Source organism: Manis javanica, chromosome 2 (genome assembly GCF_040802235.1).
Source record: "Manis javanica isolate MJ-LG chromosome 2, MJ_LKY, whole genome shotgun sequence".
Taxonomy (NCBI): domain Eukaryota; kingdom Metazoa; phylum Chordata; class Mammalia; order Pholidota; family Manidae; genus Manis; species Manis javanica.
The window spans coordinates 226,071,567-226,092,582 of NC_133157.1; the positions used below are offsets into that span (position 1 = coordinate 226,071,567).

At 55.2% G+C, this 21,016-nt stretch overlaps 1 protein-coding gene across 10 annotated transcripts in view; it reads right to left on the reverse strand.

The window, feature by feature from the left end:
- Positions 1-8,120: 8,120 nt before the first annotated feature.
- PLEC (plectin) overlaps positions 8,121-21,016 on the reverse strand; it is a 51,344-nt gene continuing 38,448 nt past the window's right edge. For 9 of the 10 annotated variants that reach the window (XM_037023301.2, XM_037023314.2, XM_073230323.1 and 6 more), the window contains 6 exons: positions 20,618-20,974; positions 20,450-20,533; positions 20,157-20,261; positions 19,960-20,058; positions 15,672-19,052; positions 8,121-15,577 (listed from right to left, as the gene is read on the reverse strand). In XM_037023301.2, coding sequence (XP_036879196.2) covers positions 9,365-15,577; positions 15,672-19,052; positions 19,960-20,058; positions 20,157-20,261; positions 20,450-20,533; positions 20,618-20,974 — 10,239 coding nt within the window. In that variant the 3' untranslated portion in view covers positions 8,121-9,364. The remainder of the gene's footprint in view (positions 15,578-15,671; positions 19,053-19,959; positions 20,059-20,156; positions 20,262-20,449; positions 20,534-20,617; positions 20,975-21,016) is intronic. The other variant, XM_073230325.1, reaches the window with a different exon arrangement.

Genomic DNA, 21,016 nt, shown 5'->3' on the forward strand with positions numbered 1-21,016 from the left:
AGAAGATTGGCCATTCACCTTGTACACACGTGTAAGATTTTCTGAGTACAGACCTGTTTGTAAAATGCTGAGTGATAGTTGTTTTTAAATACATTTGACTTAGGTATGCGCCATGAAACCATCATCATACTCGTCCGTCATGCCCCTCTGCGCGCACCCACAGCCCCAGCCAACCACTGATCTGCCTTCCATCACCATACATTGTTCCATTTTCCAAAATTTGTGTAAATGGGATCAGACAGTACATACTCTTTTTTTTTTAAATCTGGGTTCTTTCATCCAGGATAAGTATTTTGAGATTCATCTATGTTGTTACAACTATCAATAGCTTATTCCTTTCTGTTGTTTGGTTGTATCCCACTGTACGAATACACCACAGTTTGTGTATCTACCGACTTGTCAGTGAACATTTGGTCACTCTAGTTTTGGGCTCTTACAAAGTTGCTATGAATAGCCAAGTTTCTATATGGACACATTGTTTTCTGCTGGATAATACCCAGAACTACACTAGCTAGATCCTGTGGTTGGTGCCAAAGTATTTTCTAAAGTGGCTGAATCATTTTACTTCCCACCAGCTTTGTCTAAGAGTTCTAGTTGCTCCACATCTTCACCAACGCTTGATGTGGTCTGTCCTTCAAATTTCAGGCCTTCTAGTGGGTGTATGTTATTCTTCTGTAGTTCTAATTTGTATTTCCCTAATGACTGACAATGTTGAGTATCTTTTCATGTGCTATTCACCATCCATGTATCTTCATTGATGAAGTGTCTGTTCAAACTTTTTAAAATACATTTTTTTCTTTTTAAAATTTAAATTGGGTTTTCTTTTGAGTGCTGAGAGTTCTTTATATATTCTAGACACAAGTTCTTTATCACATGTGATTTACAAGTATCTTTTCCCACTCTGTGGCTTGTCTTTTTATTCTCTTAACAGTGTATTTCAAAGAGTGTAAGTTCTTAATTTTGATGAAGTCCAGTTTATCAATCTTTTCTTCTATGGATCCTGCTTTTGGTTTTATGTCTAAGGAATGTTTGCCTAACCCCAAAATCACAAGACTTTTCTCATGCTTTCTTTTAGATTCTTATGGTTTTAGATTCCACCTAAGATCCATTTTGAGCTCATTTTTGCAATGGTGTGAGGTTCACTGTATTGCATATAGATGTCCAGTGTTTCCAATATCATTTGTTCAAAGGTTATCCTTGCTCCACTGAGTTTCCTTTGTACTCTTGGTTAAAATCAAATGACAATGTATGCATGATTCCGTTTCTGTGCTCTAGTTACCTGCTTGTCTATGTTGACAGCAATTCCACACTGTCACAATTACTATACATTCATAGTAAGTCTTAAAGTCAAATAGTGTAAGTCTTCCAAATTCATTTTATTTTTCAGGGTTGTTTTGGCTATCCTTGGTCCTTTGCATTTCCATATTAATTTTAGAATCAGCTGGTCAATTTCTAAGAAACAAAAAGCCTGCTGGGATTTTGATCAGGTTACATTGACTCTATAGTTTAATTTGGAGAGAATACTTCAACAATACCAGGTTTTCCATGAACAAGGTCTATCTCTCCATTGATTTGAGTGTTTACCTAAGTATTTCACATTTTTGGTGCTATTTGAAAATGATCTTTTAAATTCCAGTTTTGGATTCTTCATTGTTAGAATATAGAAGTATAATTGATTTTGTATCTTTATCTTATATCCCACAGTCTTCTTAAACTCATTTAGTAGTTCTAGTAGGTTTTCTGTAGATTCTATCAGATTTTCTACATAGGCAATCATGTCACTGGTGAAAAGTTTTACTTCTTCCTTTTTAATACAGATGCCCCTCCTCCCTCCCTCCCTCCTCCCTCCCCCTCTCCCTCCCTCCCTTACAGTCGCCTTGGTATAGACGCCCTTTATCTGGCTCAGGAAGTGCCTTTCCCTTCAGTTCTCTAGAGGAGTTTCTGTAGAACTGGCATTATTTTGTCCTTACATGCTTGGTAAAATTCCGAAGAGAAGCCATCTGGAACTGGGAAGGATTTTAAAGAATAAATCAATTTCTTTCATAGATACAGAGGTATTCAGGCTACGTATTTCTTTTTGAGTAAACTTTGGTAGTTTTTGTTTTTAAGGTTTGTGTCTCTCATGTAGACTGTTAAATTTACTGACACAAGTTGTTCATATTCTTTTTATCCTTTTAATGATTTGATTATGGTAATGTCATTTCTCTCATCTCTGATATTGGTATTTTTTATCTTCTCTTTTTTTCCTGGTTAGTTTTGCTAGAGATTTATTGTCTCAAACAAAAACAAAAACAGATTTCACTTTAATTGATCTGTTCCCTATTCTTTATTGTTTTACTGTTTTCTATTTCACTGATGCCTGTTCAGATTTTTGTTATTTCCATTCTTTTTACTTTGAGTCTCATTTCCTCTTCTTTTTCCTAGATTTTTAAGGTAGTAGTAGCTGAGGTCATGGCTTTGAGATCTTTCTTCTTTTCTAATATAGGTGCTTAATGCTATAAATCTCTAAGTACTGCATTAGCTGCATCTCTCAAATTTCAACATGTATTTTTTTTCATTTAGTTTGAAATATTTTAAACTTCCATTTTAATATATTCAACCCATGAATTATTTAGAAGCTTATTATTTAGTTCCCAAATATTTGAAGATATTCCAGACAATATTCACTATTAATTTCTAACTTAACTCCACTGTGTTAGACAACACATATTTTTTTTGGTATTATTAATATACACTTAGATGAACAACATTGTGCTTACTAGATTCCACCCATTATCAAGCCCCACCACATACCCCATTACAGTCACTGTCCATCAGTGTAGTAAGATGCTATAGAATCACTACTTACCTTCTCTGTGTTATACTGCTTTCCCTGTGCCACCCCCACTACATTATGTGTGCTAATCGTAATGCCTCCCTATCCCTCCCTCCCCACCTAACCTCCCCAGTCCCTTTCCCTTTGGTACCTGTTAGTTCATTCTTGGGTTCTGTGAGTCTGCTGCTGTTTTGTTCCTTCAGTTTTTTCTTTGTTCTTATACTCCACAGATGAGTGAAATCATTTGATACTTGTCTTTCTCCATCTGGCTTATTTCACTGAGCATAATACCCTCTAGCTCCATCCATGTTGTTGCAAATGGTAGGCTTTGTTTTCTTCTTATGGCTGAATAATATTCCATTGTGTATATGTACCACATCTTCTTTATCCATTCATCTACTGATGGACACTTAGGTTGCTTCCATTTCTTGGCTATTGTGAATAGTGCTGCAATAAACATAGGAGTGCGTATGTCTTTTTCAAACTGGGCTCCTGCATTCTTAGGGTAAATTCCTAAGAGTGGAATTCCTGGGTCAAATGGTATTTCTATTTTTAGTTTTTTGAGGAACCTCCATACTGCTTTCCACAATGGTGAACTAGTTTACATTCCCACCAGCAGTGTGGGAGGGTTCCCCTTTCTCCACATCCTCACCAACATTTGTTGTTGTTTGTCTTTTGGATGGTGGCCATCCTAACTGGTGTGAGGTGATATCTCATTGTGGTTTTGATTTGCATTTCCCTGATGACTAGCAATGTGGAGCACCTTTTCATGTCTGTTGACCATCTGAATTTCTTCTTTGGAAAAGTGTCTGTTCAGATCATCTGCCCATTTTTAATTGGATTATTTGCTTTTTGTTTGCTGAGGTGCGTGAGCTCTTTGTATATTTTGGATGTCAACCCCTTATTGGACATGTCATTTATGAATATATTCTCCCATACTGTAGGATGCCTTTTTGTTCTACTGATGGTGTCCTTTCCTGTACAGAAAGAAGCTTTTTAGTTTGATATAGTCCCACTTGTTCTTTTTTGCTTTTGTTTCCCTTGCCCGGGGAGATATGTTCATGAAGAAGTTACTCATGTTTATGTCCAAGAGATTTTTGCTTATGTTTTTTTTAAGAGTTTTATGGTTTCATGACTTACATTCAGGTCTTTGATCCATTTTGTGTGTGGGGTTAGACAGTGATCCAGTTTCATTCTCTTACATGAAGCTGTTCAGTTTTGCCAACACCAGCTGTTGAAGAGGCTGTCATTTCCCCATTGTATGTCCATGACTCCTTTATCGTATATTAATTGACCATATATGCTTGGGTTTATATCTGGGCTCTCTAGTCTGTTCACTGGTCTATCGGTCTGTTCTTGTGCCAGTACCAAATTGTTTTGATTACTGACAACACACTTTTTATCCCCGAGTCCTCTTAAAATTACCGAGATGTGTTTTATGGCACAGAATGTGGTCTATATTAGCAAGTATTCTGTATGCATTTGAACAGAATATATTCTATTATAGAATATTGTGGTATTCTCTAAGTGTCAATTAGGTCATTAGCTATAATGTTGTTCAATACTTCTATAACCTGACTTCATGTCCATGTATTCTGTCAGTTCTTGTGAGGGAGGGACTGAAATAGCCCCCATAATTGTGGATTTGTCAATTTCCCCTTACAGTTCTATTACTTTGTCTCTATTTTGACATTGTTACTAGGTGCATAAAAATTGGATTACATTCTCTTGATGAATTGATGGCTTCACAATTATGAAATAACCCTCTTTGTCCCTGGTAATACCTTTTACTTTAAAATCTACTTCGTCAACTATTAATATAGTACTTCCAGATTTATGATTAGTGTCATCCTCTTACATCTTTTCTCACCCGTTTACTTTTAACCTTATGTCTTTATACTTAAACTATGTTTCTTGTAGTCAGAAGACAGTTGAATCTTGCTTTTTTATACAATCCTTTTATAGGAGTGTTCAGCGGTTCACATTTAATGTGATTATTGATATATTTGGGATTGAATCTAATATTTTCTTGCTTCTTTTGGTCCCATCTGTTCATTTGTCTCCTTTTTCTTTTTCCTGGCTTCGTTTGGGTTATTTCAGGATTTCATTTTATCTCCTTTTTGGCTCATTGTCTGTAACTCTTGGCTGTTATCTTGGTGGCTGCTTCACTGTTTTGGACCTTTGTCACTGGCCGCCTTGAGGCGGCATCGGCCCCTTGATGTGCAAGGGCCTTCCAATACCAACTCCCATGCCCCCCTGCCTGGCCTTTGTGCTATTGTTGTGCATTTTACTTCGATGTGTTCTAACCCCTACAATGCATCATTATTTTTGCTTTAAACAGCTTATTGTCATTTGAAGAAACTTTAACAGGGAGGGTGGGAGTCTTAACATTTACTCACATAGTTACTACTTCCAGTGCCCTTTATTCCTTAGTGTAAATCCTGATTTCTATCTGGTATCATTTTCCTTTTGTTTAAAGGACTCCTTTGTCATTTCTTACTGTATAGGTCTTCTGGTGATTCAGCTTTTTTATGTCCAATTTTTTTTTCACCTTCATTTCTAAAATATATTTTCACTCAGTGAAGAATTCGAGGCTGAGTTGTTTTTTTTTTCTTTCTTTTAACCATCTAGCAAGTCTTCTGTTAAGGAGAAATTTGGTAAGAAATCTGCTGTCACCATTAACTTTGTTTCAAATTGGGGACATTTTCAATCATTATCTCTTCAAATATTTTTAATGTCCCTGACCTTTCAGGGATTCCAATCACATGTACATTAGGACCTTAAAGTCACCCCCACAGAACACTAATGCTCTTCTGATTTTTTCTCAGTTTTTTTTTTGAGAAGTTTCCTTTGCCATGTCTTCAGCTTTACTTTTCTTCTGCAATGTGTAATATACATGCAGTGTTTTTGTCATGTTATAATTTTCACTCCTAGTTCAATTTGGTTCCAACATCTTCCATATCTCTAACTTAACATACCCATTATTTCCTCAAGCTTCTCAGAAATACAGAATATACTTATCATTCTTTTTAATGTCCTTGTGTACTAATTTTATCACCTGTGTCACTTTGACTGATTTTTCTCCATGCTAAGAATTGTGTTTTTTTGCTACTTTACAAGTCTGGCAGTTTTTTATTATATGCCAGGCATTGTGTATTTTACTTTGTTTGCCAGATATTTTTGTCCTCCTATAAATATTTTTTAATTTTGGGGATGTACTTAAGTTACATGACAATCTGTTATCTTTTCAAGTTTTGCTCTTAATGCCTTTGCTGGGCTGGAGTGTTTTCTCCATGACTAAAGCAAAACTATTTAGTAATCTACCAAAGGTTTTGTGAATTACAAGGTTTTCCATTCAGGCCGGCAGGGATAGGCAGCATTATTGTCCCTGCGTGATCTCGGGATTATTCCTTCTAGTTCTTTTGAGAGGTCACTCCCGGCCTCAGGTGGATCGTTCACATACGTGAAGTCATCTTCGGATGAATACTTAACTCTGCGTTCTTTCTTTTTGTGTGCATTTCTTTCCAGATTCCTGACTTGAAAATCCTAATTGTTTTCATCTGTCTCAACTTGGAGCCAACCCGGCTCCACACAGGTGGCCTTCCTCTCAGAGCAGTCGGGGGACTTACCTTGCCAGGCTCCCACCCCTCAGGCTCATGTCCCTTCATCCCTGATGCCCAGTGTCTTGAGAACCGTTGTTTCATATTTTTCACCTGGTGTTTTTGTTTTCTTAATTGGGAGGTTAACTTGGATCTCTGTTACTTCATCTTGGGCAGTGATGGAAGTCCACCTCCATCCTTTGTGACCCCCAAATTGAACAGTATTATTGTTTTTCCTAATTGTGTTAAAATACACATAACATAAAACTGACCATTTTAACCATTTCTAAGCATATAGTCCTGTGACATTAAGTACATTCACATTGTTGTGCAGCCATCACCACCATGCATATCCAGAACTCTTTGCACCTTGCAAACTCTTTGTACCCAGTAAAAACTCCCCATTTCTCCTTCCCCCTAGGCCTTGGCACCCACTGCCTCTATGAATTTGACTACTCTTGGCAACTCAGATAAGGGGAACTATGATGTATTCATCCTTCTGTGACATTTTTTTCATTTAGCATGACATCCTCAAGGTCCATTCCATGTTGTAGAAGTTCCTTTTCAAGGCTGAGTACTATTCCATTGTATATACACAATGGACATGTGGGCTGCTTCCATGTTTTAGCTACAGTGAGTAACACGGCTATGAACTGAGTGTACCTGCCTGTTCAAGTCCTTGCCATCAATTCTTTTGGGTATATTTTTACCCAGAAATGAACTTTTTAGTTCATAGTTAATTCTATTACTTTATGTATGTTGTTTTCTACATTAAATGATTGGTTAGATCAGTTCTCAAATGGTGATCTTGTGATCCCTGGGAGTCCCCAAGACCCTTTCATGGGAATGCGTAAGGCCAAAGAATTTCCAAGAATATTTAGACACTACCTGCCTTTTCACTTTCATTCATTAATGACTGTAGGGCTTTCCAGAGTCTACAGAATGAATGGTACGCACAGACTGAATGCAAAAGATGCAGGACTCCAGCTGTCTTTGTCAGGTCAGGTATGCAGACTTGCCTTGGCACTCATTTAGAAAGATACTGTTGTATTTCACTTTAAATGTCATGCTGATAGGCAATGGACTTGTTAATTTTTTCTCAACTTTTGATTTCTGACACGATAAATATTGATGACCTACTTGCCCTTCTCTTGTAAGTTTCCCTATAAAGGATGCCGGAATGACCCAAAATACGAGGAGCCAGGGGACCCGTGGGGAGGGGGTAAACCGCAGCAAAGGCATCCGGCTGTTCAGTCTCATGGCTGTGTCCTCCTCTGCAGGGCTGGCAGGAACCAACTTACCCAGGCGGCACACTGCTCCCGGCAGCACAGCCGGCGGACCAACTGATGACGTGGGCGTGTAAGACCCCCACCTCAGAGGTAACTGTGCATCACAGACCTGACCTGACGGGCTGGGCATGCTGAGAGATTACCTGGACCAGCACCAGGAGCTAGGGAATGGCCAGGAGCAGCCCAGTGGCCACTCCCCACTTGGCCTCTACCCTGCCCTCCACCTTACCCTCTGCCCAGGGCTGCTCGGTCTGGGTTTCTGCCAGAGACATGTGACCTCAGGCCAGCATCCTCACCAAAGCCTGAGTCCTCTGCCTTTATCCAGGACGCAGGCCAAGCCCCGAACCTGGGGCTGCAGCATCCAACACACAACCCTGTCCCCACCCCCAGGACAGACAAGTACAGCAGGACCAGAAGGAAGGTTGGAATCACTTTTATTGGGGTGAGCACTGTAGGCCCACCCATGGTCAGGTTAGTGTCCTGCCCGCACGGAGGAAGCCAGAGCCTGGCGCCCCCACCCACCACCTGCCTGGGTCAGTGGAACATGCAAAGCATAGAGGATAGAGGCAGGGCAGAAACCACCAAGGCCAGGGGCTGGAGGGGCTGGAGGGGGTGGCACCAAGCTGGGCTGCCCGGCTTAGCAGAAGCCCAGCCAGCGCCCCTGGGACCAAGCAGAGGAACTGAGGCTCTGGGGTGGGGTTTGGGCAGGGGAGGGGAAGTACAGGCAGGTAGCACCCCGGTGGGGGTTCCAAAGGCCCCAGGGGCCTCTGAGCCTTGGGAGGAGCCCTGCAGAAGGCCCAGCCATGCCCAACCTGGCCTGGGGCTGGCACACCCCAATTGGCCGGCAAGCCTTTCCCCAGGAGGGTCTGTCTCCCGGCCCGGGTCAGGGTCCTCGGGGCCTGGGGCACGAGGCAGGGTACAGAAGGCACTTACTAGGGAGCTGAGGCTGAAAGGATGAAGCCAGAAGCTGGGGCCTGGGGAGGGTGTCAGGAGCTGGGAGGCAGGAACAGAGCCTGCAGCTTGGCCAGAGCGGGCTAGGGGCGGGTACAGGCTGGCGCCCGGCCCAGGCCAGCTGGTTCTGTACCTGGACCCTGATTTTTCCATGGGGAAGGGGCTTCTATGCCCATGTCAGCCTGGAAGAGATGGCTGACCCAGGACACCCTCCTCCCCAGCAAGGCCCACTGACCAAGCAGGTCAGTCCTAGAAACAGAAGGAAATGCCAGCCCTGAGGGCCGTGCTAATAATGGTCTGCCCCCAGCCACCCTGGGCAGCTAGGATTGATGGTTGAGTGTCAGGGGGCCTGGCCTACAGGGCTGGGAGACCCTTGCCCAGATAAATCCCTCCCTGGGGGCGGGGGGAGATGAGAGTGTGGGATTGGAGCCCAGCTCTGGACCCTCCAAGGCACCTGGCTGTGGTGAGTGGCAGGCAGAGGGACAGGGAGACTTGGAACGAGGTGGCCAGTGGGGCTGGACCAGCCCCAACCTCAGCACACAGGCTGTCTGGACAGCAGACAAATGTTAACTTATTAATCTGGTCTTTTTGGTTAAACTTTAGGCACCACTTGGGAGGAAGACATCTTTGACCAGTGAGGAGAGACCCCAGCGCGCCTGGGCAGGGAGCCTGGCCACGTGCAGAGCGGGAGGGCAGGGTGCGGGCGGGGGTCAGGCCGCCGCAGGCTCGGGGCTCCCCAGGGAGGATGCAGGCCCCGAGGCGTAGCGGCGGCCGTATCCTGAGGAGGAGTAGGAGGAGGAAGAGAAGGTCGCGGAGAAGCCAGAGCCGGTGGCGTCAAAGCTGCCGCGGCGAGAGCCAGCCCGGGAGCCAGTGCGCGAGCCGGAGCGCGAGCCGGCTGCAGAGCCGGAGCCGCTGACGCCGTAGGGGCTGTAGTAGCCCTTGCTCGACTGGGCAGCGGCCTCGAGCAGCCGCAGCCCCGTGCCCTCCTCCACCATGCTGCGGTCCAGCGCATCCTTATAGGAGATCTTGAGCTTGGTCTTGGGGCAAGTGAGATACTTGGCGTATGCACTGACATCACGCAGCTTCTGGGCGGTGCGGGCATCCACCACGCCACGCTGCAGGGCCTCGTCCAGGGGCACGCGGCCAGGCGTGTCAGGCTCAATCAGGCCGCCTGTCAGGTACTGCACCTCCAGGAAGCGCTGGCCGGCCTCGTAGTAGAGCCAGCCCTTCTTCAGGGCCTGGGCAGCTGACATCTTGGTCTTGGTGCGCGGGTCCTCAAAGCCACAGAAGGCCTTCTGGGCCAGGTTGATGCGGTCCACCATGATCTTGTCCACCAGGCCCTTGTTGACAGCGTCAGTGACAGGGAAGCGCTCGCCGGTGGCAGGGTCGATGATGCCCCCGGTGCAGGCCTGCGCCTCCAACAGCCGCTGCCCAGTGATGTTGTCCACCAGGCTGCGGCGCATGGCCTCTGTGATGGACACCTTCTCCAGCGTCTCCGTGTCCAGGATGCCAGCCACGGGGCCCGTGTCCTCAGTGGGATCAGACCACGAGGCCAGCTGGGTCCTGGAGACAGCAGGGCTAATGGGGTACGAAGAGGAGGACCCCACTGAGGAAGAGCGGGAGCGGAAGCCACCGGCATTGCCAGACAGCATGTCTGCAAACTCAGTGATGGAGAGCGTGCCGGCGCGGTACTGGTCCAGGGCGGAGCGGTCAATGAGGTTCTTGGCGATGGCCTCGTCGATGTCGTACTGGCGGCCCGAGCGGCGGTCAATGATCATGGACTTGACCACGCCATCCGAGGAGGAGATGGTGATCTCTTCCCACTCGCACTCCTGCTCTGACAGTTCCAGGTACGTCTGGTGGTCGATGAGCCCCTTGCGGTAAGCCTCGTACACCGACATCTCCTTGCCCGTCTCGGGGTCCACGATCACCACACGGCGCTTGCGCACGGAGGACTTGGAGGATGTCTTCCGCTCCCGCTTCTTCTCCCGGAGTGGCAGGAGGCGCAGGCCCGTCTGGGGATCCTCCACGCAGCGCTCCATCAGCTGCAGGTAAGTGAGGTTCTCCTCTGTGTTGGGGTCAAAGAAGCCCTTGGTGTCATCGCTTGGGTCTGTAAGGATATCATTCATCTCCTCATCGAAGAGGCCACGTTGGTAGGCCACGTCCACAGGCAGGCGGTGGCTTTCCTCGGGGTCGATGATGCCGCCTGTGGCGATCTGGGCCTCCAGCAGGCGGATGCCGTGGTCCTTCAGAATCAGGCCCTTCTTCATGGCCTGGAACAGGGAGATGAGCTTCCCAGAGTAGGGGTCCTTGTAGCCAGTGACGGCGCGCTCGGCTGACAGCAGCTTGTCCTTGAACTCGGGGCCCACAATGCCCATGCGCACAGCCTCCTCGACGGTCAGCTTGAGTCCCTTGATGGGGTCAATGACATAGCCAGTGGCCGCCTGTGCCTCCAGGAGCTCAAAAGCTGTGCCAGGGCGGATGATGCCTTTCTTCATGGCCTGGTACACTGACAGCCGCTCCTTGGTGGCGTCAACAAAGACACCCGCGATGCAGCTGGTGCCCTCGAGGAACTTCTGCAGGCTCCTGGAGACCTCTTCGACAGAGGTCAGGCCCTCCTGCAGCTGCAGCGCCGTGGCCTCATCCATGACCTGAGAGCGCACCAGCTCCTCCACGGTGATCTGTTTGCGCAGGCCACGGAAAGTCAGCTTGCGGGCATCGGAGAGCGGCAGGAGCAGCTGGCCACTGTCCTCATGGCGGCGGCACCGCCGGAGCAGCTGCGTATAGCTGAGGCGCTCATCCGTTGAGGGGTCCAGGTAACTGCGCACCTCGCTGGGCTCCGACAGCTGGTCATGCGTGTCCTTGTTGAGGTAGCCACGCTGGTAGGCCACCTCCAATGGGAGGTGGAAGCCCAAGCGTGGGTCCACAATGCCGCCCGTGGCCAGCTGGGCATCCAGCAGCCGCAGGGCCTCCTCGGCAGGGATCAGCTCCTTCTTCATGGCCTGGAAAAGCGAGATAGTCTGCTCCGTGTAGGGGTCACGGTAGCCGGTCACGGCCCGCTCAGCTGAGAGCAGTCGGTCGTGCAGCTCAGGGCCCACCAGGCCCTTCCGTACAGCCTCGTCCACAGTCAGCCGCTCGCCCTTCACCGGGTCCAACAGGAAGCCGGTGGCCGCCTGCGCCTCCAGCAGGAAGCGGGCCACCTCAGCACTCAGCAGCCCCTTCTTGAGGGCCTGGTAGATGGTCAGCGTCTGCCTAGAGCTGGGCAGGTAGATGCCAGCTACACAGCCTGTGCCGTAGAGGTAGCGCCAGGCAGATTCCTCCTCAAGCACCTCACGGAGGGTCCTGGTGCCCTCCCGGAGCAGGCTGTAGGCCTCCCGGGAGATGACCCGGGCCTCGTACAGGTCCTCGGCCGTGAGGCGGCGGCGGACGTAATCATAGGAAGCGAGGTTCTGCTGTCGGATGACCTCAGTCTTCTCGATTATCTCAATGATGATGATGATCATACGCTCCTTGGTGACCCGGCCTGCCTGGAAGTCGGCCATCAGCCGGGCCCGCTGCTCCTCAGGAATCAAGTCTGACTGCATCACCTCCCACAGGGACATGGTGGAGCCGCCAAGGCTGCCGCCACCGGGGATGTCAATCTGCGTCTCCTCAAATGCCCTCCGGGTCTCCTCCTCAGTGTACACCTGCGTGGTCTCCACCACCTCCGTCTGCTCCGCCCCTTTTAGCGGCAGGAGGCGCAGGCCCGTCTCGGGGTCCTCCACGCAGCGCTCCAGCAGCTGCCGGTAGGTGAGGTTCTCGTGCGTGTTGGGGTCAAAGAAGCCCCTGGTGTCGTCGCCGGGGTCCGCCAGGACGCGGCTCATCTCCTCGTCGAAGTAGCCGCGCTCGTAGGCCACGTGCACGGGCAGGCGGTGGCTGTGCACGGGGTCGATGATGCCGCCCGTGGCGATCTGGGCCTCCAGCAGGCGGATGCCGTGGTCCCGCACGATGAGGCCTTTCTTCATGGCCTGGAACAGGGAGATAGTGGTGCCCGAGTAGGGGTCCTTGTACCCCGTCACGGCCTTCTCGGCTGACAGCAGCTTCTCATGCAGCTCAGGGCCCACAACTCCGTTCTTCACAGCCTCGTTGACGTATAGGCGCTGGTTGCGCACAGGGTCAACCAGAAAGCCGGTGGCTGCCTGGGCCTCAAGCAGAAGAGTGGCCGTGCTGGGCCTCAGCAGGCCCCTCCTCATGGCCTCATAGATGGTCACCTTCTCCTTGGAGTCCTCCAGGTAGATGCCAGCAAGGCAGTCACTGCCTCGGAGGAGCGTCCGCACGGTGTCCACCTCTGACAGATCCTTGACTGATGTCTTTCCATCTTTGAGCTGCTCAAACTGGGCCTTGCTGAGGACCCCAGCAGCCAGGAGCTCACTGGCTGGCACCGGGGCACGGAGGCCACTGAAGGACAGCCTCTCCTGCCGCATGGTCTCCACCTCCTCAACAATGGTGATGACGATCTTAATGACCTTCTCCACGGTGACCTTGCCCGTGCGGAACTGACGGAGCAGCTCCCGCCGCTGTTCCTCCGTGAAGTAGTCGGAGCTGATGAGCTCCCACACTGTCACCGTCTGACCCTTGAAGCTGCCCACGGGGACCTCAATGGTGGCCTTCTGAAAGGTCTCACGGGCCTGAAGCTCGGAGCAGAGCTCCCGCCGGGCCTGGGTGGCCTTCTCTGAGAGTGGCAGCAGGCTGAGCCCTGTGAGCGGGTCTGGCCGGCACTGCTGCTGCAGCTGGCCATAGGTAACGGGCTCCTGAGTGCCGGGGTCCTCGTAGACCTTGGCATCACCGCTGGGCACCGACAGGGCTCTGTTGGTCTCCTCATCCAGACAGCCCCGGGCATAGGCAACATCGAGGGGCACGCGGTGGCTCTTCCTGGGGTCCACGATGCCACCTGTGGACAGCTGGGCATCCAGCAGACGCAGGCCCTGCTCTCTGGGAATGAGGCCCTTCTTTAGGGCCTGGAACAGGGAGACGCTCTGCCCTGAGTAGGGGTCCTTATACCCTGTCACAGCTTTCTCAGCTGATAGCAGCTTCTCATGCAGCTCGGGCCCCACCAGGCCAGCACGCACTGCCTCATCCACAGTCAGCCGGGCACTGGTGGATGGGTCAACGATATGCCCGGTGCCGGCCTGGGCTTCCAGCAGGGCCACAGCCACCTCTGGCTGCAGAAGATCCTTCTTCTGAGCTTCGTAGATGCTCACCCTCTGCCCCGCCTCCTCCAGCCACACGCCCGCGATGACATTGGCACCCCGTAGGGCCTGCCTCACGGCGTCCACCTCAGCCACCTCTTGCACTGAGCGCTCGCCTCGCTGCAGCTGTTGGTAGAGGTTGTGGTCGATGACCCCGCTCTCAAGCAGCTCGGCAGCAGGTACCAGGGCACGCAGGCCCTCAAAGCAGAGCTGGCCCTTCTGCTCGTGCTCTTCCACCACTGTGATGACGATCTTGATGACCTTCTCTACGGTGATCTTGCCTGTGCGGAACTGACGGAGCAGCTCCCGCCTCTGTTCTGCTGTGAAGTACTCAGAGCTGATGAGCTCCCAGATGCTCACGGTCCTCCCTTGGAACTTGCCAAATGGTGCAGACACAGTGGCTTTCTCAAACACATCCCGGGCCTCCGAGTCAGTGTAGACAAGCTCACTGCCCCTGGCAACCTGATCTGTGAGTGGCAGGAGGCGCAGGCCTGTCTCGGGGTCCTCCACGCAGCGCTCCAGCAGCTGCCGGTAGGTAAGGTTCTCGTGTGTGTTGGGGTCGAAGAAGCCCTTGGTGTCGTCGCTGGGGTCCGCCAGGACGCGGCTCATCTCCTCGTCGAAGTAGCCGCGCTCGTAGGCCACGTGCACGGGCAGGCGGTGGCTGTGCACGGGGTCGATGATGCCGCCCGTGGCGATCTGGGCCTCCAGCAGGCGGATGCCGTGGTCGCGCACGATGAGGTCCTTCTTCATGGCCTGGAACAGGGAGATCCGCTCGCCGGTGTAGGGGTCGGTGTAGCCGGTGACGGCGCGCTCGGCCGACAGCAGCTTGTGGTGCAGCTCAGGCCCCACAATGCCCTCTCGCACCGCCTCACTGACAGTCAGCCGCCGATTCTGCACAGGATCCAGGAGGAAGCCTGAGGCCGCCTGCGCCTCCAGTAGGATGAGGGCAGTCCCTGGGCTCAGCAGCTGCCTCTGCAGAGCCATGTACACACTCAGCTTCTCATTGGCAGGCTTCAGCAGCAGCCCAGCGATGCTGCTGTGGCCCTGAAGGAAGCAGCGCATATCGTCCCGCTGCGCAAGCTCGGCCACGGTGGTGCGGCCCTGTATCAGCCGTTCCAGCTCGTCTGCGTTCAGGATTCCCACCTCCTGCAGCCACTGGGCTGGCACCTTCTGCCGCAGGCCATCAAAGGCATGCTCAGGTTCTGCCTCGGCGGCCGGGCCATCAGGCGCATCCCGGCCGTTGGGCAGGGCCTTGGCAGCCGCGGCCTGCAAGGCAGTGATCTCTGAACGTGCCAGCGCAGCCCGGTGCTCCTCCTCCAGGCACTGTAGCCGCTCACGCAGCCTCTGGTTCTCCTCGGCCAGCAGCCTCTCCTGCTGCTGTCGCAGCTGCTCCAGACGCTGCAGCTCCTCCTGCTTGTGCTGCACACCCTGCTCAGCCTCATGCTGCCGGCGCCGCGCCTCCTCCATGCTGGCCTCTAGCTGTCGCTTCTCTTCCTCCACCTGCTGCCATTGGCGTTGCTGCTCCTCACGCAGCTTCTGGGCCTTGGCCACCTCGTCCTGGAAGAGCTGCTCCAACTGGGCCTTCTCCTGCTCGATGAGGCGTTCGCGCTGCAGCAGGCGGTCCTTCTCGGACAGGAAGCTCTGCTGGAGGGCCTGTGCCTCCTGCAGCAGCTGCTCCTGCTGTGCCGTCTGCACCTGCGGGGCGAGGGGCAGTCAGGACCCCGGGACCCCAGAAGCACGCCCCCCCCATCCCCCCACCCCCACCGCTGGAGTGTGCAGAGGCTGGTACCTCCTCAGACTTGAGCTGAAGCAACCTGGCCTCCTGCTTGAGCTTCTCCTTCTCACACTCCAGCTCGGCAATGGCCTCCCGCAGGCGTTCGGCGTCACGGTCACTCTGGTTCCGCTGGATCTCCAGCGTGTGCACCAACGTGACCTTCTCCTGCGTGGCGAGCTCTGTGCGGTGCAGCTTTTCACCGATCTCCTCAGCCTGCTTCCGGAAGCGCTGGGCATCCTCCTCCGCACGGGCCTGGGCCCGGCTCATCTCCGCCACACGCAGCTTGAGGCGCTCGGCCTCAGCGCCCAACTCCAGCTGCCGCTGCCGCTCCGCCTCCAGAGTGCGCTGGAAGCCCTGTGCCTCCTGCGCCAGCTGCTGTGCCATCTGCTCCTTGTCCTCCTGCAGCCGCCGGGCCTGCTCTTGCGCCACATCCTTCTGCTGCAGCAGCAGTTCCGCCTCGGCCTTGAGCCGCGTGGCCTCCTGCACCGCCTGCATCTTCTCCCTGAGCATCTTCTCAGCCAGGGCCCGCTGCTGTGCTAGGTCCTCCTCTGCCAGCTGCCGCAGCCGCGCTGCCTCCTGGGCAGCCACGCTCAGCCGCGCGGCCTCCTCGGCCACCTGCCTCATCTTCTCGGCCTCCTCCTGCAGGAAGCGCTGTGTACTGTCCTTGTCACGCAGGATGAGTTCACGGTTCTCGGCCTCAATGCGGGCCTTCAACTTGCCCAGCTCCTCCATCTGCACGCGCACGGAGAAGAGCTCCTCCTCCACCTGGCCGCGCTGCCGGGCGGCCTCCGTCACCTCCGCCTTCAGCCGCTGCAGCTCCTCGTCCAGGATGTGCTTCTGATGGTCGGTCTCCTCCAGCTGCAGCCGCAGCGCCGTCAGCTCCTGCTCCACCTGGGCCTTCTGCCGCAGTGTCTGCTCCGCAAACTTCTTGTGCTTCCCCATCTCCGCGTCAGCTGCCTGCTTCTGCCGCAGGGCTGCCTGCTCTGCCTGCGCCCGCCGCGCCGCCTCCTGCTCGGCCTCCTTGCGCAGCGCCTCCGCAGCAGCCTGCGCCTGCGCCCGGGCCTGTGCCTGCTCCTCCGCCGACTGCTTCAGCCGCTCCGCCGCCTCCACCTGCAGCCTGGACTGCGCCGCCTCCCGCTCAGCCCGCTCCCGTGCCTCCTCTGCCTCCTCTGCCGCCCGCCGCGCTGCCTCCGCCTCGGCCCGCAGCCGCTCCAGCACGCTCTGCTCCTGCTGGAGCGTCTGCTTCAGCTCCTGCTCCTTCTGCTGCACCGCGAAGGCGTGCGCCTTCTCCTCTGCCTGCAGCCGCTTCTGCGCGGCCTCCTGAGCGAGCTGCAGCTGCCGTCCCGACTCCTGCTCGGCCCGCTCACGCAGACGCCGCGCCTCCTCCACCTTGGCCTTGAGCCTGTCCACTTCCTCCAGCGCGGTTTTGCGTTGCTGCGCCGCCTCCTCCTCGGCCACCAGACTCTTCTGCACCCGCTCCTCGGCCTCCCGGCGCCGCTGCTCCTCCTCGGCGGCCAGCTGCCGCTGCCGCGCAGCCTCCAACTCTGCCTGCTCCTTGCTGCGCAGCGTGTCCTCGGCGTTCCTGCGGATGCGCCCCAGCTCCAGCTCCAGCTCCGCCTTCCCGGCGGCTGCCTTCTCGAAGCTTGCCTTCAGGGCCCGGATCTCCTCCTCCACCTGCCGCCGCTGGCGCAGCGTGTCCTCCACCAGCCCCTTCTGCCTCTCCAGCTCGTTCTCCGATGCCTTGCGCAGTTGTGCCAGCCGCTCCTCAATGTCTGCCTTGTGCTGGGCAGCCTGCTCCTCCAGCCGCCGCCGCTGGAAGGCTTCATCTTCCGCCAGCCGCCGCAGGCGCTCGTTTTCCGCCTCCTTCTCCTTGAGCGCGATCTCTGCCTCAGTCTTGAGCCGGGTGGCTTCACCAATGGCAGCCAGCTTCTCAGCAAGCACCCGCTCGGCCTCTGCCCGCTGCCGCGCCGCATCCTCCTCTGCCAGCTGCCGCTGTCGCTTGGCCTCCTCAGCCAGAGCACGTAGGCGGGCAGCCTCCTCCGCCAGTTCACGGAAACGGCCAGCCTCAGCTTCCAGCCTCTGCTTGGACTTCTCACTAGTGGAGCGTGACTCCTCCTCGGCGCGCGCCTTGCTGGCCAGCAGCACCTCCATCTCGGCACGTACCTTGGCCAGCTCAGCCTCCAGCTCCTGGCGCTTCTGCATGGCCGCAGCTGCCTCGCGCTGCAGGCGCGCCAGCTCCTCTTCCAGCAGCTGTCGCTGCTGCTCCCCCTGCTCGGTCTCGGCCCGCAGCCGGATCAGCTCCTGCTCTGCTGCCAGGCGCTGCTGTGCAGTGCCCTCTGCCAGCTGCCGCTGCTTCTCCAACTCCTGCTCCGCCAGCTCCCGCTGCCGTGCCGCCTGCTCCTCCGCCTTACCACGCCGCCGTGCCTCCCGCTCTGCCTCCTCCTTCTGCTTCTCCGCCTCGGCCTGCGCCAGGCTCTTTTGCTGCGCCACCTCCTCTGCTTGCAGCCGCAGCCGCAGTGCCTCGTTGGCCTTCAGCTGCCAGCGCTCCAGCTCCCGCTCGGCCTCCTCACGGGCACGCTCTGCCTCTGCCTGCTGCTGCGCCCGCCGCTCGGCTTCCTCTCGCAGCTGCGCCACCGCCACGTGCTCTTCCTGCAGGGTGCGCTCCAGCTGCGCCGTCTTCTCCGCGAAGGAGGCGCGCTTGCTCTGCAGCTCGGCTTCCGCGCTGCGCTGTGCTGTCTCCAGGGCCACTTGCACCTGGCGCGCCCGCTCTGCCTCAGCCTGCCGCAGGCGCCGCTCGGCTTCCTCAGCCTGCAGTCGCAGCTCCTCCAGCGCCTGCACAGCCCGCTGCTTTTCACGAGCCGCCTCAGCCTCAGCATTCACACGCAGGGCCAGCTCGGCCTCTGCCTGCCGCTTGCGCTGGGTCTCCTCTTGCACCTGCCGCCGCAAGCGCTCTGCCTCCTCCTGCGCCTGCCGCTTCTGTGCCTCCGCCTCCTCTGCGCGCACTCGCAGAGCCTGCAGCTCACCTTCCGCCCCGCCGCGCTGGCGCTCGGTTGCTTCCAGCTGCAGGCGTACCACACGGATCTCCTCCTCGATGCGCAGCCTGCTGCGTTCCGCGGCCTCCGCCTGCCGGGCCTTTGCCTGGATCTCTGCCTCCGAGCTCTGCCTCAGGTGCTGCAGCTCCTCCTGGATGCTGCGCTTCTGCTGCTGGGCGTCCACCGCCGCCTCCTCCCGCCGCACTACCTCCTCTTGCATGCGCCGCTGCAGGTCCTGGGCCTCCTGTTCCGCCTGCGCCTTCGCCTGGGCGTGCGCCTCGGCCAGCTGCCGCTGCTTCTCCAGCGCAGCCTCCACCTCGGCCAGCCGCTCCCGCTCCTCTGCCCGCTGCTGCTCAGCCAGCCTCTGCGGCCGCGGCAGAGAGAGGGAGAAAACCAGAGAGAGCAGTAAGCACGAGCGGGCGCCAGGCACTCCCATGACACGGCACCACCACAGTTACTCCAACAGGACAGCACGGTGCGCGGGTTGAGGGAGGAGAGGTCACAGCCCGGCCGAGGGGACAACGTGCACCCGCCCAGGGCACTCGGGGCAGCGAGCGCAGCCTGGCCCCACTGTGCTCACCAGCCTGGGGAAGGAAGCCCAGGCATCCTCCCCTCTTCCCGCAGACAGGCGACGGAGACAGACGGACAGAGAGAGAGAGAGAGAGCAAAGCGAGAGGTTCACAGGGCCTGTGAGCCGTGCCCACCACGCAGCCCCGCCTGAGCACCGCTGAACACCTGCCATCCTGGCTCCAGCCACGGGGCCCTCTCCCTGACCCAGGCCATTCCCACAGTCCGCCAGGTGGGTCAGCGCAGGGTGGCCAGCATGGGACAGTAGTGCAGACCTGAGCTAACTCAGAAGAGGGACTTGTAAGCCTGCAGCTCCCAGCAGAGAGGAGGCCGCAGGTAAGCCAGATGGTGGAGCCACCCAGGAGGTGAGAGTAACAACAGGACAGGAGGGCACCCTGCCCCACAAGGCACCTTGGACACTGCTCCCCGGCCCTCATGACCCAACACCTCACAGCTCTTCCAGAGAAATTGGCCGAGGGGAGAGACCGATGCAGAACCCAGAGGGAAAATGCACATGAGAGGCATAGACACCCAGGGTGGGAGGGGCACGTGCCAGCAGAGGAGAGAGGAGGCACCAGCTGCCACAGGGAGAGCCGTGCGGGCCAGGCAGAGTGTGGGTGAGCTGCGCCGAGTGGCTGGTCTCAGACGGGGTCCTGGGGTCTGCATGTCTGCATGGTGGGTGGGACAGCCTCCCCGCCCCATACCTCCTCCTCCTCCATGCGCCGCAAAGTCTCACTGATGAATTTGATGTACTGGCTCGTGAGCGTGGTCAGCTCGCTGTAGCGTGTGCGCAGATCCACGTACTAGGGGACAGGAGGGGGGAGGCGCACGGAGTCAGCTCTGCCCTGAGCCGCATGCCCCAAGGCCTCCCCCAGCTCGTCTCGGGCGGGCCCAGCCATACCTCCTGGATGACGCTCTCGGACCCGGACTGCACCTTAGGCTTCTTGGCTGGGGAGGCGACTGGCTCAAGCTGCACCTTGTACGTGACCAGCTGGAGCTCATAGTCCTGCGAGGACACAGCAGTTGGCTGCCAACTCGTCCCCACCTTTAAGCTGCCCCTCAACCTGCCCACAGGCTTGCACCAGAACGGCCTCGGCTTGGGGTACACCCGGAGTCCCAGGCCCATTGCCCAGCAAGTCTTCCTTGGGAAGAAGGCCCCCGGGGGGGAGGCAACAGGAAGCTGTGCAGCCTTACCTTGATGGCATTGATATATTGCTTTGCAAACCGCTGACACTCCTCCACTTTCTCGGCGTGGCGCTCGATTTCCTCCAGCAGCGCCTGGGAGGGCAAGGCGGTCAGCGGCTGCAGGCCACGCCCACCGCCTGCACCTACACACACCCGCCCGCACGCCCATCCGCACACCTTCTCCTGCCGCAGCTGCTCGCGCACAGCCCGGCTGTTGGCCAGTGGCACTGCCTGGATCTGCTCCTGCCGCCGCCTAGCATCCTGCAGCCAGGCGCCCAGCGGGTCCGCACTCTCACGGTAGTAGCGCAGCTGGCGGCCCAGCTGCTCGAGCTCACGCTGCCGCACATCCACCTGGGCCAGCACAGCCTGCCAGCGCTCCAGCAGCTGGGCGACCCGTTCGCGCCAGCGCTCCACCTCCACGTCCCGCTCACTGTGTTGCTGCTGCAGCCGCTCACCCACCTCCTGCGCTCCACGCAGCTCGTCCCGCAGAGAGTCGAACACGGGCTGCTGGGCCTCTGCCTGGGCCCGCAGCTTCTGTTGAAGAGGGTGGGTGTTGTTTTGGCCCAAAGCCTCTGC